The sequence below is a fragment of the Bison bison genome, unplaced genomic scaffold (genome assembly GCF_000754665.1).
Source record: "Bison bison bison isolate TAMUID 2011002044 unplaced genomic scaffold, Bison_UMD1.0 scf7180017864374, whole genome shotgun sequence".
Lineage (NCBI taxonomy): Eukaryota > Metazoa > Chordata > Mammalia > Artiodactyla > Bovidae > Bison > Bison bison.
The window spans coordinates 5,969,892-5,987,396 of NW_011494946.1; the positions used below are offsets into that span (position 1 = coordinate 5,969,892).

A 17,505-nucleotide genomic window follows, 5' to 3' on the forward strand; every position below is an offset into this window, starting at 1 on the left:
AGAGACATTACTTTGCCAACAAAAGTTCATCTAGTCAAGGCTATGGTTTTTCCTGTGGTCATGTATGGATGTGAAAGTTGGACTGTGAAGAAGGCTGAGCGCCAAAGAATTGATGCTTTTGAAGTGTGGTGTTGGAGAAGACTCTTGAGAGTCCCTTGGACTACAAGGAGATCCAACCAGTCCATTCTGAAGGAGATCAGCCCTGGGATTTCTTTGGAAGGAATGATGCTAAAGCTGAAACTCCAGTACTTTGGCCACCTCATGCAAAGAGTTGACTCATTGGAAAACACTCTGATTCTGGGAGGGATTGGGGGCAGGAGGAGAAGGGGATGACAGAGGATGAGATGGCTGGATGGCATCACTGACTCGATGGACGTGAGTCTGAGTGAACTCTGGGAGTTGGTGATGGACAGGGAGGCCTGGCGTGCTGCGATTTGTGGGGTCGCAAAGAGTCGGACACGACTGAGTGACTGATCTGATCTGATCTGAACTGTTTTTATTTATTTTTTTTTTTAGCTTTTTTTTTAACTTTACAATATTGTATTGGTTTTGCCATACATCAAAATGAATCCACCACAGGTATACATGTGTTCCCCATCCTGAACCCTCCTCCCTCCTCCCTCCCATACCATCCCTCTGGGTCATCCCAGTGCACCAGCCCCAAGCATCCAGTATCGTGCGTCGAACCTGGACTGGCGACTCGTTTCATATATGATATTATACATGTTTCAATGCCATTCTCCCAAATCATCCCACCCTCTCCCTCTCTCACAGAGTCCAAAAGACTGTTCTATACATCAGTGTCTCTTTTGCTGTCTCGTATACAGGTTTATCATTACCATCTTTCTAAATTCCATATATATGTGTTAGTATACTGTATTCGTGTTTTTCTTTCTGGCTTACTTCACTCTGTATAATAGGCTCCAGTTTCGTCCACCTCATTAGAACTGATTCAAATGTATTCTTTTTAATGGCTGAGTAACTGTTTTTATAGTTTTCTCCTGATATATACCCAGGAATGTGATTGTTAAATCATACGGCAACTGTTTAGTTTTTTGAGGAACCTCCACACAGTTCTCCATAATGACTGCACCAATTTGCACTCCTACCAACAGTGTTGGAGAGTCCCAAATTCTCCACAGCCTCATCGGTATTTGTTACTTGTGGACTTTTTAATGATGGCTGTTTTGACCTGTGTAAGGTAGTAGTGACTCATTATAGTTTTGATTTACATTTTTCTGTTAGTGATGTTGAGCGTCTTTTCATGCACCTGTTGACCATCTGTATTTATTTTTTGGAGAAATGTCTGTTTAGATCTTCTGCCCATTTTTTGATTGGGTTGTTTGTTTCTTTATTATTGAGTTGTATGAGCTGTTTATAGATTTTGGAAATTAAGCCCTCACTGGTCACATCCCTTGCAAATGTTTTCTCCCCGTCTGTATGTTTTCTTTTCATTTTGTCAGTGGTTTCCTTTGCTGTGCAAAAGCTTATATGTTTGATTAGGTCCCATTTGTTTATTTTTGTTTTTATTTCTATTGTCTTGGTGGACTGATCTAAATATATTGGTAGGATTAAATTTCTTGTAATTTGAGGGAAGGCTGAGGTAGGTCATTTGTCTGAGCAACACTTTAGTAAAGCTCATCATTCTAAAACATATCATTATTAGAAGCCCATGTTTAATCATCAGTTCAGTTCAGTTCAGTCGCTCAGTCATGTCCAACTCTTTGCGACCCCATGAATTGCAGCACGCCAGGCCTCCCTGTCCATCACCAACTCCCAGAGTTCAATCATAAATTTGTATTAAATGATACTCTTTTGTCTAATTTCATAAACACTTAAAGAGTGGGCCAGATCATACTCAGACTGACCACACAGCTGGTCTGCATGGAAAGTAGGACGTTCTGTTCTGTAGAATGTGCTGGCATATGGTTTTTTATGTCATCTCTTCAATCAAATAGTGCAGAGTTGGACTATAGTAAGCAGTGTATATACCCAGTGGAAGAAAATTTGAGACTTTACCTTCCTTTTTCTTCCTTGCTGTTCTAATGAAGATATAACTCTTTAATAGTGTAATTCATCAGATAAATATTAAATAAGAATAAAACAGAAGATGTAAGGAAATAATCTTTGGCTTTGTTATGTGGGGAAGAAAAATAATTATTCACGTAAGTTTTAGTGCTAACAGTTGTAAAATAAATTCTAAGCCCATTTTTTTTTTTCACTCTGTCAGCCTATAAGCCCTGTGAGTATAGAAACTGCATGTTTAAAAAGGTTCCAAAGTATCTGGAATGATGCTATGGTCCTGTTGGTGATCTCAAATTACTTACTGGTGGATGAAGGTCATCTAGTCTGCTGTCAGCCAAACAGCCAGGCAGCTGGCTGTCAGCAGGACTGGATAGTTGCCCTCCCCTCTTCATTTACTGATGAATTGGCAGGTTCAGTTGATCGTCCGGGCATCATGGCTGCTCTGTTTGTGGTCTGAACTACCCAAGGGAGAAAGCTTTCAGTCTGGCCTGCCTAGGATACCATCCCATAATGTGTGCCTGTTCCCAGTGCTCCTGCTAGAACATCTGTATAAATATTGAGAAAAACTCAAGATTCCAAGACTTTCTGAAAACCAGAAAAGTAGGAATAAGCCAATGGTGTTAGAAGGTGTCCAGGGACCCAGGAGGAGAAAGAGAGTGTGTGTGGCAAATAAAGCCCTCAGCACTATTCGGAGTCCTCACATTCTTGGGGAAGAACCCATTACAAACCTTTGCCTTAGATATTACTCCGTCATTAAAAAAATGCCATTTGAAGCAATATGGATGGACCTAGAGTTTATCATACTAAGTGAGGTAAGCCGGAGAGAGAAAGATAAATATCATATGATATCACTTATATGGGTAATCTAAAAAAAAATGATACAAATGAACTTATTTACAATTGACCTACAGCCATCAAAAACAAATGTATGGTTACCAAAGGCGAAGGCAGAGTGGGGATAAATTAGGAGTTTGGGATTAACATACACACAGTATGTACAGGTCACTTGCTAAGTCATGTCTGACTCTTTGTGACCCCATGGACAGCCACACACCAGGCTTCCCTGTCTTTCACTATCTCCCTGCTGCTGCTGCTAAGTCACTTCAGTCGTATCCAACTCTGTGCGACCCCATAGACGGCAGCCCACCAGGCTCTCTGTCCCTGCGATTCTCCAGGCAAGAACACTGGAGTGGGTTGCCATTTCCTTCTCCAGTGCATGAAAGTGAAAAGTGAAAGTGAAGTCATTCAGTCGTGTCCGACTCCTAGCGACCCCATAGACTGCAGCCTACCAGGCCCCTCTGTCCATGGGATTTTCCAGGCAAGAGTACTGGAGTGGGTTGCCATTGCCTTCTCCCAGAGGTTGCTTAAACTCATCCACTGAGTCGGTGATGCCATCCAACCATCTCATCCTCTATTGCCCTCTTTTCCTCCTGCCTTCAATCTTTCCCAGCATCAGGGTCTTTTCCAATGAGTCAACCCTTTGCCTCAGGTGGCCAAAGTATTGGAGCTTCAGCATCAGTCCTTCCAATGAATATTCAGAATTGATTTCCTTTAGGATTGACTGGTTTGATCTCCTTGCTGTCCAATGGTCTCTCCAAAGTCTTCTCCAGCAGTATAGTTTGAAAGCATCAATTCTTCAGCACTCAGATATACACACTGCTATGTATAATGTAGATAAACAACAAGGACCTGCTGTGTAGCACAGAGAACTCTACTCAGTATCTTGTAATAATCTATAAGAGAAAAAAATCTGAAAAAGAATATATATATATATATATATAACTGAATCACTCTGCTGTACACCTGAAACTAACACACTCTTGGAAATCAACTAAACTTCAATAAAAACAAACAGATGAAAAAAAAACTTTGCCTTCCCCAAGGGAAGGGAGTGGGGGGTAAAATCTACCAACCCTCAAATATAAACTTGCCAAGCCCGCAAGAATGAAGACCGGAAGCCAAGAGAAAGAGGGTAGTAGCAAGAAGGAAACATCTCCAGACCCAGGATAGGAGTTGCCCTAAACACAACTCATGTCTCCCTGGCTCCTTGGCTGTGTGTCCCATTATGAGCTCTCACTTGGGCCCCACGCACTTGCCTTAGGTCTCCATGCTCTCCTGCTAATGCAGAGCTTGGGAGGAAAGGAAGACATTTATAAGCCGTTTATAATTTAGCCTACCTCTGTTTTCAAATGGGTTAACCTTCTCTTGTCACTTTTTTGGGGGGTGACCAGGTATGTTACAACCATATTACATTTTTAAGGAGAAATGTTCAAAGCCTATTATTTTCTATTTTTTAGGGAGTTCCTGGATTTGACAATAGCATAGAGGGACCCAAGGGCTTGAAAGGAGAACTTGGAAGACAGGTAACTGTGGGCTTTTGGAAGTAACTTTGTAAATATGTGACAATGGTGGGCTCAGGGTGTTAATGATAGAATATGAAATGCGTATAAAAAACTTGGAATCAGAGAATATACCTGATACAGAGAATCTATTTTTTAGAAGCAAAAAGATTCTTTTATTCCTTCTTATTTGCTACACTGGAACTTAAGACACATTCTCTCTTCTGAATCTGATGCAAAGATCTAACCTCTGATTTAAAATGTAGGGCTAGCTGATAGAAAGCACTGGCAAAAGAACTCCTGGCCTTCCCAGAATCCAGAGGACACATGTCCTAAAAAGATATCATATTATACTTGGTACCTGATTTAAAAAAAAAAAAAAAAGAAGCAGAGAGAGAATAAGATCTGGTAGATATCTACAGGCTGCACTCTCAAGGCAAGTCTCTTGAGATTAGTCATATGGGATAGCATGCGTCTAAATCTGATCATGTAAGCTTGTTTTTCAGAACTTTAGGAAAACAATTTTCTGGGAAACTGTGTGTCACTGGATTCATGGTGGGGAAGTTCTTTGGTGACTCCACCTGTGAGAAAGCCCTTTGGGAAAAGGCCTAGCCTCCATTTCAGGCTCTGTTCCTTAGCCGGTCTGTGGCCTCAGCTACTTTCTACAAGCCTCTGCTTTCTCATCTTCAACACTGGACAAGTAGCCTACTTTGGAAAGGGATGTGGGAACTCAATGACAGAGCCTTCCACATCATAAACTCCCAGAGAATGTTACCTGTCATTGTTTATTAAGTGGCCAGTGTGTGCCTTGTTATAGACTCTATGTCCCCGTTTCCTACCTTGAGAGGATGTGTATTGGGAGATTTTATTCAGATTAGGGTGCTAATTAGGCTGTTACACAGGCTAGCCAGACAGAACAGGAAGTTCCAGGAGAGAAATTCACACAAGTTGCAGCCATCCCATCACACGGATGATTCTATGGCAACGCAGCAGGGACAGTTTGATTGAAATACTCTTAACTAACAGCCCAAACACAAGTTAGATGGTGGTGATGAGCAGATGAGGCCACATCATGCACACAGAGAGGTGTGGTTTGTGACTGGTGGGTTAGGGCCTCATCCCTCAGGGAGGATAAGTCTAACCTGTGTGTCCCCATCTACCCTCTTGGGAACACGACAAGCCGGTGTTGAGGAGCGCGCTTGTCAGTGCTGTGTCGTTATTGTCACACCTGTGTCTGTTCCTTTGACAGGGAAGAAGAGGCCAGCCAGGGCCCCCTGGAACTCCCGGCTCCAGAAGGACGACAGTAAGGACCCACAGAGGCCAAGTGGCCCGCTCTGGAGGAGCCTGAAGTGGGGTGATGAAATGGCTGATGTGGGGCGGTTCCCCGGGACTTACTACCCTGAGGAAACTGACTCAGGGCAGAGCTGGCAAAGGAGGCAGGAAGGGCCTGAAGCCAAGGCCAGACAGCGCTGGCTGCAGGGGAAATGACCACATCGGAGGAAAGCGCTGCCCAAGGAGAACACAAGAGTAGCCAACTAGGGGAAGAGTAGTCAAAGTCTGGCCTGCTCACTAGGCCCACGGAGGTTTGAAGTCCAAGGCTCCATTCCTCTGCCAAGTTTTATGACTGCTTAGAAAAGTCAGTCCTGATGCGAGTGCTGTGGTCTCCTTTCCATTTTCTCTGACTCGAAGAGGAATGTGCTCCAAGATATAAAAATATTTTCTTGGATGAACTACAATATATGGTTCTGTGAATTTCTCCTCAGAAAACAGAATGCATAATGAATGCAATATATTAAACTAGTGTTTATTTGTGCTAAATTTTTAAATGTTATATATTTTACTGAGATGTAATTGATAGATAATATTAGTTTCAGATGTACAACATAATGATTCCATGTATGTATATATTACAAGATGATCACCATTCAGCTAGTAAGTCTAGTTAACATCCATCACCACACATAGTTATGATTCTTTTTTTCTTGTGATGAAAACTTTTTAAGATCTGCTCTGTTGTTGTGTAGTTGCTATGTTGTGTCCAGTTCTTTTATGATTCCATGGACTGTAGCCCACCAGACTCCTCTGTCCATGGGATTTCCCAGGCAAAAATACTGAAGAAAAAAAAAAAGAATACTGAAGAAGGGTTACCATTTCCCTCTCCAGGGGATCTTCCTAACCCAGGGATTAAACCCATGTCTCCTGCACTGACAGGCAGATTCTTTACCACTGAGCCACCAGGAAAGCCCTTCTACTCTCTTAGCAACTTTTAAATATACAATATAGTATTACTGGGCTTCCCTAGTGGCTCAGCAATAAAGAATCTGTCTGCCAATGCAGGAGACGCAGGTTCAATTCCTGGGTCAAGAAGATCCCCTGGAGAAGGAAATGGCAATCCACTCTAGTATTCTTGCCTGGGAAATCCCATAGAGAGAGGAGCCTGGTGGGCTATAGTCCATGGGGTCGCAAAAGAATCGGACACAATGCAGAAACTACACAGCAACATACTATTATTGACGATAGTTACCATGTGAAGTGAAGTGAAGTGAAAGTCGTTCAGTCATGTCCAACTCTTTGCGACCCCATGGACTAGCCCATGGAATTTTCCAGGCCAGAATACTGGAGTGGGTAGCCTTTCCCTTCCCCAGGGCACCTTCCCAACCAGAGGTTGAACCCAGGTCTCTGACATTGCAGGCAGATTCTTTACCAGCTGAGGCACCAGGGAAGCCCAAGAATACTGGAGTGGGTAGCCTATCTCTTCTCCAGGGGATCTTCCCAACCCAGGAATAGAACTGGGGTCTCCTGCATTGCAGACAGATTCTTTACCAACTGAGCTATCATGCTATACCTTAAATCCCATGACTTATTTATCTTCTAACTGGAAGTTTATGCCTTTTGATTCCCTCTACCCATGTCACACTACCCCCCACTCCTCAGCTCTGTTCTCTGTATCTATGAGTTTAGCTGGTTAGTTTATTTGTTTTGTTAAGATTCCACATATAAGTGAGATCATAGGGTATTGGTCTTTTTCTGACTTATTTCACTCAGTGTAATGCCTTCAGGACTCCCCTGTAGCTCAGACAGTAAAGAATCCTCCTGCAATGCAGGAGACCTGGGTTTGATCCCTGGGTCAGGAAGATCCCCTGGAGAAGGGAATGGCGACCCACTCCAGTATTCTTGCCTGGAGAATCCCATGGAGACAGGAGCCTGGTGGGCTACAGTCCATGGGGTCGCAAAGAGCCAGTCACGACTGAGCGAGTAACACTAGTACCTTCAAGGTCCATCCACGTTGTCACAAGCGGCCAGATTTCCTTCTTTTCATGACTGAATAGTATTCCACTGTGTGCATACACACACATATGTACACACACACACACGTGGTGGGTATATCTTTCTGAGTTCGTGCTTTTGTTTCCTTTGGATAAATACCCAGAAGTGGAATTTCTGGAAGATACGGTATTTCTATATTTAAGTTTTTTGAGGACACTCTGTACTGCTAAAGATTATATATAATAAGTGAAAGTGAAAGTGATATCGCTCAGTCGTGTCCAACTCTTTGCGACCCCATGGACTGTAGCCAACCAGGCTCCTCCCTCCATGGGATTCTCCAGGCAAGAATACTGGAGAGGGTTGCCATTTCCTTCTCCAGGGGATCTTCTAATACATGCCTATAAAAACATATCTGAGGGCAATATTAGGTCACTTGCTTATGAAACCTTTTGGGATCTTTCTCGTTATTTTTTTCAATAAGTATAAGAGTTTCTGTGCTTGACTTCTTGGAAAAGAATTGACATTATAAAATAAAATCTTTATCCATTAAGAAAATATAACTTCAATAAAATATACTTAAATGCCTGCATTGGGTTCTGAACTAGAACCCAAGGTCTCTTATGGTGCAACGCTTTCTTTCCATTCTTTATTTAGTTATCCAGCCTTTTCCGACTTCCTTCATCCCTCCCTGCCCACTACATGTAGGGATAGATGTTAACTAGATTTATTAGCTGAATGATGGTCTTCTTGCAGTATATACATATATGGAATCATTATGTTGTACATCTGAAACTAATACAATTTTAACATTTTAAATTTGAGGACAAATAAAAACTGTTTTAACATATTGCATTATTATGCATTGTATTTTCTGAGCAGAAGCTCATAAAACCAGCTATTATACTCCAACAGGAAAATATTTTTATATGTTGGAACATACTTTTATTCTTTGTAAGACAGAGAAAAATAAGAACAGGGATTATGTTTAAAACCTGCAGAATTTAATTGGTGGGAAAGCCCTTTCTAATGCATCTAAAGATTTTTAAAAGTACATTTGCTATTTATTTGACTTTCTAAAAGGGTGTAGCCAGTTTACATACCCCAGGAAAGTATTTTGAAGTTAAAGAATATCATCCAAAAAATCCTGGTGTGGGAGATGAACTTTTCTTACTTTATAGAGGCTATAATCTCTCTGGAGGATAAGGCAATATCACCATGTATTAGCTAAACTATACAACTCCTGAGAAATATGGCCCCTTCTTGAGTTATAGATTCAGCAGTGCCATTTAGGAGTAAAAACAGAATTCCACCTAAAGATGGTAAAGTCAAGGGATTTTTTTTTAATACTACTCCACTTCTATGCAACTCACCAAAAACAATAAAAGAAATTTAAGATGAATTAACAAAAAATGACCACAACTTCAAGCCACACATGATGACAGATATTGGCCAACTATTTTATTTTTAGAGGATTTACTTTATTTTGTGGAAATACAGTTGATTGTTGTATTAATTTCTACTGTACAGCAAAGTGATTCAGTTATATGCATACATGTGTATATATATATATATATATTCCTTTTCGTATTCCTTTCCATATGTTTTATTACAGGATATTGAATATAGTTCCCTGTGCTATAAAATAGGATCTTGTTTTCTACCCATTCTATATACAGTAGTTTGTATCTGCTAATCCCAAACTCCCAGTCCATCGCTCTCCCACATGCCCTCCCCCTTGGCAATCACGAGTCTGTTCTCTATGTCTATGAGTCTGTTTCTCTTCCATAGGTATATTCATTTGTCTCCACTTTTAGATTCCACACATAAATGATATCATATGGAATTTGCCTTTCTTTTTCTGACTTACCTCACTTAGTATGATAATCTCTAGTCCATCCATCGTGCTGCAAATGGCATTATTTCCTTCTTTTTTACGGCTAATATTCCACTGTATATATGGACCACGTCTGCTTCTGTTCATCTGTCAATAGACATTCAGGTCACTTCCATGTCTTGGCTATTATCAATAGTGCTACAGTGAACATTGGGGTACATGTGCTTTTGAACTTATAGTTTTGTCTAAATATACGCCCAGGAATGGGATTGCTGGATCATCTGGCAACTCGATTTTTAGTTTCTTGAGGAACCTCCGCATTGTTCTGCATAGTAGCTGCATCAATTTATATTCCCACTACCAGGGTCAGAGGGTTTCCTATTCTCCACAGTCTCTCTGATGGCCATTCTGCCTGTTGTGAAGTGGTTGTTGTTCAGCCACTCAGTCGTGTCTGACTCTGCAGCCACATGGACTGCAGCACACCAGACTTCCCTGTCCTTCACCATCTCCCAGAGACTACTCAAACTCATGTCCATTGAGTCAGTGATGCCATCCAACCATCTCATCCTCTGTCATCCCCTTCTCCTCCCACCTTCAGTCTTCCCAGCATCAGGGTCTTTTCCAATGAGTCAGTTCTTTGCATCAGGTGGCCAAAGCTTCAGCATCACTCCTGAATATTCAGGATTGATTTCCTTCAAGGTCGACTGGTTTGATCTCCTTGCAGTCCAAGGGACTCTGAAGAGTCTTCTCAACACCATAGTTCAGAAGCATCAATTCTTTGGAATTCAGCCTTCTTTGTGGTCCAATTCTCACATCCATACATGACTACTGGAAAAACCATAGCTTTGACTATATGGACCTTTGTCAACAAAGTAATGTCTCTGCTTTTTAATACACTGTCTTGTGGTCATAACTTTTCTTCCAAGGAGCAATCATCTTTTAATTTCATGGCTGCAGTCACCATCTGCAGTGATTTTGGAGCCCCAAAATAAAGTCTGTCATTGTTTCCATTGTTTGCTCATCTATTTGCTATGAAGTGATGTGACCGGATGCCATGATCTTAGCTTTTTGAATGTTGAGTTTTAAGCCAGCTTTTTCCACTCTCCTTTTTCACCTTCATCAAGACACTCTTTAGTTCCTCTTCACTTTCTGTCATAAGGGTGGTGTAATCTGTGTATCTCAGGTTATTGATATTTCTCCCAGCATTCTTAATTCCAGCTTGTGCTTTATCCAGCCCAGCATTTCACATGATACACTCTGCATGTAAGTTAAATAAGCAGGGTGACAGTATACAGCCTTGACATACTCCTTCCCCAATTTGGAACCAGTCCATTGTTCCATGTCCAGTTCTAAGTGTTGCTTCTTGACCTACATACAGATTTCTCAGGAAGCAGGTAAAATGCTCTGGTATGTCTGTCTCTTTAAGAATTTTCTACTGTTTGTTGCAATCCACACGGTCAAAAGCTTTAGAGCAGTCAGTGAAGCAAAAGTAGATGTTTTTCTGGAACTCCCTTGCTTTTTCTATGATCCAACAATGTGAAGTGTGCTTCATTGTAATTTTGATTTGCATTTATGTAGTGATTAGCGATGTTGAGCATCTTTTCATGTGCCTGTTGGCCATCTATTTTTCTTCTTTGGAGAAATGTCTATTAAGTCATTTTTCAATTGGGAGAAACCCATATTTCTGTCTTCCCCTTTCTTACGGCATCTGATATATTCTGTCTTGTAAATATTTACAGTATTTATCTCCTCCCCACTAACCCAAGTGGTGAGGACCTTCTGAGGTCAAGAACTGTATGTCACCTTTATGATCCTATGGTTCCCATGCTTCATACTTTGTGGATAGTAGCTGTTGGATAGATATTTTTCTGAATGAAACTGCTGTGAATTGAACCAGAAAAGATAAATCCTCATGTGAAAGAGTAGAGAAAACTGCTCTTCATCCCTTTGATATGGACGTTTTGACATTCATCATTTGGTGTTAAAGAAATAGGCCTCTAATCATATCCCAGACACATAGTCTCTTTCCTAAATAATGAGAGATTTTCACTGAAATATAATTAGAAGAATTTAAAATTTTCAAGACCAGCCTCACATAGAAATTTGACTTGACTATCTCAAATAAATTTCCATCACAAAAATGTCTGATATGTATTGAATTTTACAAATCCTGGATATCAGTCATGCTCTAATCTGAGTTAGACAATAAAATGTCTTTGTCTCTTGATTCCCATATTTATGAAATATTGATCTAGAAATACTGAGATTTTCACTTTATACATGAGAGTAGCAGGAAAAATCCATTTAGTCTAGCCATTTATTTTTCGATCAAGTATTTTGTTAACATACTAAACTGAGTAATCTTGAGTGCTTAAGTTGATTTTTCATTTTTGAAAGGTAAGCATATCTGACTTCTTGAAGGGGAAGAGGGATAAAATTAGTTTTGCTATCAATAGCTTCTGAAGTCAATCTATAATAATGTTGATGAATCCTCCTAGTGTTTCCTCTGGGTTCCTGCCTTTTGGCCATTTCTATACTTAATTTCTGGCTTACTTTGTAACACTTTGGAAAAATGAAAAGAAATACAATTCGAATCAGCCAATTTTGGTGCTTATGCTAAGTTCTAGTAGTAATTTAGTAGAGGATGAATTACTGATGACAATCTGTTCCAACAAGTATGTATAGATTTACATTGTCTATGGTTTTATTCATCTGTTGCCCTAGGATAGAAATTCAGAGTTGGCAATATTTTGCTTTCACGGTGCAGTCAGTAATTTAAAGCAGTATGTGGTAACTTTTTGTTTTAATGTCGATGCCCCAAGGGGTCTGTTATTAATTTAAGTTAAACTTTAGAAAGAATTTTTCAGGGTTAATGATATCTACTTTTTTCCCTATTGTAGGCAGCTCATGGCCAGAGGGGACATACAGGCCCACAGGTACAAAGATCTTTCTTTTATTTTTTATTTTTAAAATTTTCTAAACTGCCAATGATAAACAATGTGTGTCCAGTCAAGGAGCCTGAATAAAGCCTTTAGAAAGTCTAGATTTATTTTGCTTTTGGTTAATATTGGTTGTGGAATCAAATTTGGGAAAACTTTTAGGCTATAACTTAAAGAACTCAGATCTTTAGAGACAATTAAATACGGGCACTTTGATTAAAAAAAAAACTATAAATATTAAAGATAAGAAATAATACTTGGCCCAATTAGTATTAAGTTTAACTTTGTTTGGATTTCAAATGCAAACTCTAGTAATTCAAGTTGTTTTCAGAAAAATAACCTACAATTTTATACCTAGCTGTACTATGAGTGATTATAAGACATTTCCAGATAAAGACCAACAATTTACTGTCCACAGATGCTACACACACATACACACACACACCCCTTTCTTTCAAATTTTTGTTCAGTTAACTCTTAAACCTTATTCATAATTTACATAAACCCCTTTTTAACCAAGAGAGTACAATAAAACTTTAATACAAATTGGGTAATCTGAATGTTTTATTCAAAAGTTGACCATGCCAGCTGTCATATCATGTCCCTTTGTACATGTTGGTGACATATTATACATGAACTTACAATATTTATAAAAGAGAATTAGAATTAGATTTAGAATTAGAATTTAGAATTAGAATTAGAATGATTTAGAATTTTACAAAATTGAAGAAACACACATCCTCGGATTGAAAATATAATAAGGATAAATATTAAATCCATTCACAATCACATCATGGTAAAACTCCTGAATGTTAAGGAAACATCGCAAACACTACCAGAGAGAAAAAGCGTTTTTACCCATGAAAGGAATAACCAATTAGAATTGCAGCAGGCTTCTGCTCAACAATGCTGCTGCTGCTGCTGCTGCTAAGTCGCTTCAGTCATGTCCAACTCTGTGCGACCCCATAGATGGCAGCCCATCAGGCTCCCCCATATCTGGGATTCTCCAGGGAAGAACCCTGGAGTGGGTTGCCGTTTCCTTCTCCAATGCATGAAAGTGAAAAGTGAAAGTGAAGTCACTCAGTCATGTCCGACTCTTCACAATCCCATGGACTGCAGCCTACCAGGCCCCTCCGTCCATGGGATTTTCCAGGCAAGAGTACTGGCTGGAGTGGGGTGCCATTGCCTTCTCCGCTGCTCAACAATAATATTTGCCAAAACAACAAAGTAATGTTTTGCAAGTGCAGAAGAAAAATAACCTACAATTTTATACTTAGCTATACTATGAGTGATTATAAGACATTTCCAGGTAGACAAAGACTAAGAGTTTACTATCCACAGATGCTATACACACACACACACACACACACACACACACACATACTTTTCAAAGTTAGATAGCAACAAAATGGATAGCAAATCCAAAAACAAACAAACAAAAAATAGCATGAAGTGAATGAGATGAGCTTGGAGGGAGAAAGTGTTGAGAAATTTCCTCTTTATTATTTATAGGAAAAGGCATCAGTGAGGGACAGTTAATCTCATCTGTGTAACGACTGAGACATAAATGTAGGCTATCCAATTGTCTAAATTAAACATTTTAATCTTATTTGAAATTCTTATCTGTGACACAGTTCAAAGGCAATGTGAAGGGAATGCTTAACTTTTGATCCCTAGATATTTAAGTATTTGAATATAAGTATAATGTAGTATTTGAATATAAATATAATGTAAGATAGATGCATGGAGATCTTTTAAGAAAATGTGAATGAAGTAAGTTGTGAGTTTTTTTAGTTCAACACCCAAGTTTGGTACAGTATATAACCAGTGTTACAGGCAAAGAAGGGAGTGTTTGTATATTTGTGTGTGCATGTATGTACACACACATGAGGTGTATGAAGAATGAAAGTAAATACACCAACATATTAAGCTGTGGTTATGTCCCCTTGATGAGACAATAGAAGAGTTTTGTTTCCCTTCTTGTATTTACATTTATTTTTCAAAGATCCTGCATCGCCATTATGAATAAAAAAAATATTTAGAAACTAGCACATAAAGAAGACAAAGTTTCTTAGAAAACAATGTTAACCGTTTGATTCTCCCTCCCCATAGGGGAAACCAGGCATCCCAGGTCCAGATGGACTTGCAGGGTCGCTGGGACTTAAGGGCCCTCAGGTATGTAACAAGACTAATCAGGCTATGAGAACAGAAAGAAGAATCTGAACCTTAATAGAATACAACCTCCTTGCAAAAGTACAGATGTTTCAAGTGATTCAGAGTAATGAAATCAGGAAGCAACACAGTCTTGACTTGTACAGCGCTTGTACATGTTGGTGATATATCTGAACTTACAATATTTATAAAGAGCTGTTCCCGGTCAGGAGGTGAACAGGAAATGAACTCTGGGCAGCAGTCTCTGTATAATGATCCAGGCTGACTAGTGAGTCCTAGGGAGACCTTGAGCCAAATACAATGCTGGGCCTCAAAACTGGGAATTTTGGTCAATTTAGCTATGTATCTGGCTGCCTGTAATGGAGAAAAATTGGCTCTACCCTAGCAAAGAGGTCTTCAGTGGGGGTGATGTATAGTCATCTTTTCTAGCTCACTTCTCTAGGGAGCTGCCTCAAGCAGTTTTTCCTTTGCAAAGAACAAGCCATGGTTGGCTCTTAACACTGCTTACATGAGGGGTAAGGAAACATGCCAGAAAGAGCAAAATGTAGCCTAAAGCAATCATGAGAAGGGAAGGGAAGTCCTCAGAAATGCTGAACAAAGGTCAAGAATAAGAACGTTAAAATATTTTTTTTCTCTCTGAATTTTTACTTTTGAAATCTTGAGAAGTAAATTTGATCTTTGGCAAATGTAGGACAGCAATGATCCTGCAGCTTTTCAAGGTTGTAATCTATGTAGCTAAAAAAAAAAAAAGTGGGGGGGAGGAGGGGAGTAACTTCTATATGTTGTCAGCTTGCTGCATGGAAGTTGGGCAAAATATCCTGAAACATCAGAGGAGAAAGTTAATCCACATTTCAGAGCAGTAAACAGTCTACTCCTTGGACCTCTTATTGCTTTCTAGCTTGATTGCTTTTGTTTCTCTTACTTGGCAGCTGAGGATTGTTCATTTTTCTTACCTTCAAGTGAGAATATTTGCCACTGGGATTGTAGGAAATCATTTCAATAGGTTGGCTGGCTTTATTTCATGCTAAACAAGTAATACTACATCTCCTCATCCATTTTATAGGCTGTTACTTTTTTATGACATAATTTAAAATGAGATACAAAAGCCAAACACAGTATGAAGGTTTCTCTGCATAACATATGGAATCCAAAATTAATAGAAAGCATAATACTCCAGATGTACAATTATCTAAATCTTATCTTACAATGTGCTATGTCTTATTTATGACCAATCTTTAGTGTAGTTATTAAATAGAAAATCCACTTAATTATTCCAGTTTCAGATTTACATAAGTAAAAATTACTTTTAAAGTAACAGATACATAAATTTTAGTACAAAGATCCTTCAGAATAATTATAAAGCAATAGTGGAAATTTTAGCTGTTCAGTGTTTCTTCACTTTGATGGAAAATGCCAAGCCATTTAGGCACTAGATTGGACCCTTATGCCTTGGAGAGAAGGAGAACTTGACTGATCAAGACAGAACCAAAAGCGTGAATGGAGTTTTCTTTTCAATTGCTGTCCATGTTACTGACTTAGCATTTCCATTTTTAATATTCAAGTGAATATTCTAATGTTCTCTTTTTGGGAGAAAGTAATGTTAATTCTCTATATGTAGGGTCCAAGAGGAGAAGCTGGTGTGAAAGGAGAAAAAGGAAATCTGGGAAGTAAAGGTCCCCAGGTATGTAACGAGAGACAGTGTCTGCATCTGGCTCTAATCTTGGTTTGCATGTGGATGTCCTTGTGGTTGCCTCTCCTCAGATGGAGTTATCTACTGCCTGTGAACCAGCAAAGTGTATGAGGTTTGACCTTGGAGCTCAATATGGTGGCCGCATCATGTTCTGGTCACTACCTTGCAGAGTGGGTGTCATTATGTCAGACACAGAGGCGAAGATAACAGCTCAGCCGTTACTGTGACGTTAAGAATTTCTTCTTTATGTAAATCAGGTCACATGACTCACTAATCCCAGTCCTCAGGGGCTCACCCTTGCACCCAGAATACAAACTACTTCAGTGGTCCTCAGCTAACCACACATAAGAATCTCCTGGGAGGACTGTGAAACACCGTACCACCTGGAACCCTCTCCAGACCACTTAAATCCACATTCTCCTCAGGTGGTTCTAACATACACACCCAGGATTGCAAGTGACTGTCCAACATCAACACTTCTTCACCTTCAAGATACTGAACAAACATAAAGACCTTAAACCGCAGATTCTGGTTGAGCAGGTGTGAGACGGGGCTTGAGGTGCTCCATCTCCAGCAAGCTCCTAGGTGACGCCAATGCTGCTGGTCCCTGCACCACACTTTGAGCAGTAAGTCTCCTCCCTGCTGTCACAGACTATATTTATTTTCTTAGCTTAGCTATTTATGAAATGGGCAAGTTTAATCCATATGACCATTATATCTACTACTGTGGGCAAGAATCCCTTAGAAGAAATGGAGTAGCCATCATGGTCAACAATGGAGTCCAAAATGCAGTACTTGGATGCAATCTCAAAAATGACAGAATGATCTCTGTTCCTTTCCAAAGCAAAACATTCAACATCACAGTAATCCAAGTCTATGCCCCAACCACCAGTGCCCAAGAAGCTGAAGCTGAATGGTTCTGTGAAGACCTGCAAGACCTTCCAGAACTAACCCCCCAAAAGATGTTCTTTTCATCATAGGGGTCTGGAATGCAAAAGTAGGAAGTCAAGAGATACCTGGAGTAACAGGCAAGCTTGGCCTTGGAGTACAGAATGAAACAGAGCAAAGGCTAACAGTGTTTTGCCAAGAAAATGCACTGGTCATAGCAAACACCCTCTTCCAACAACACAAGAGAAGACTCTACACATCAACATCACTAAATGGTAAATACCAAAATCAGACGAATTATTTTCTTTCCAGCCAAAGATGGAGAAGCTCTATATAGTCAGCAAAAATAAG

General features: G+C 39.8%; 1 protein-coding gene across 1 annotated transcript in view; it reads left to right on the forward strand.

The window, feature by feature from the left end:
* COL6A6 (collagen, type VI, alpha 6) overlaps positions 1 to 17,505 on the forward strand; it is a 174,649-nt gene that overhangs the window by 98,634 nt on the left and 58,510 nt on the right. Inside the window, exons 19-23 of the mRNA XM_010856743.1 lie at positions 4,323 to 4,388; positions 5,614 to 5,667; positions 12,366 to 12,401; positions 14,517 to 14,579; positions 16,195 to 16,257. Coding sequence (XP_010855045.1) covers positions 4,323 to 4,388; positions 5,614 to 5,667; positions 12,366 to 12,401; positions 14,517 to 14,579; positions 16,195 to 16,257 — 282 coding nt within the window. The remainder of the gene's footprint in view (positions 1 to 4,322; positions 4,389 to 5,613; positions 5,668 to 12,365; positions 12,402 to 14,516; positions 14,580 to 16,194; positions 16,258 to 17,505) is intronic.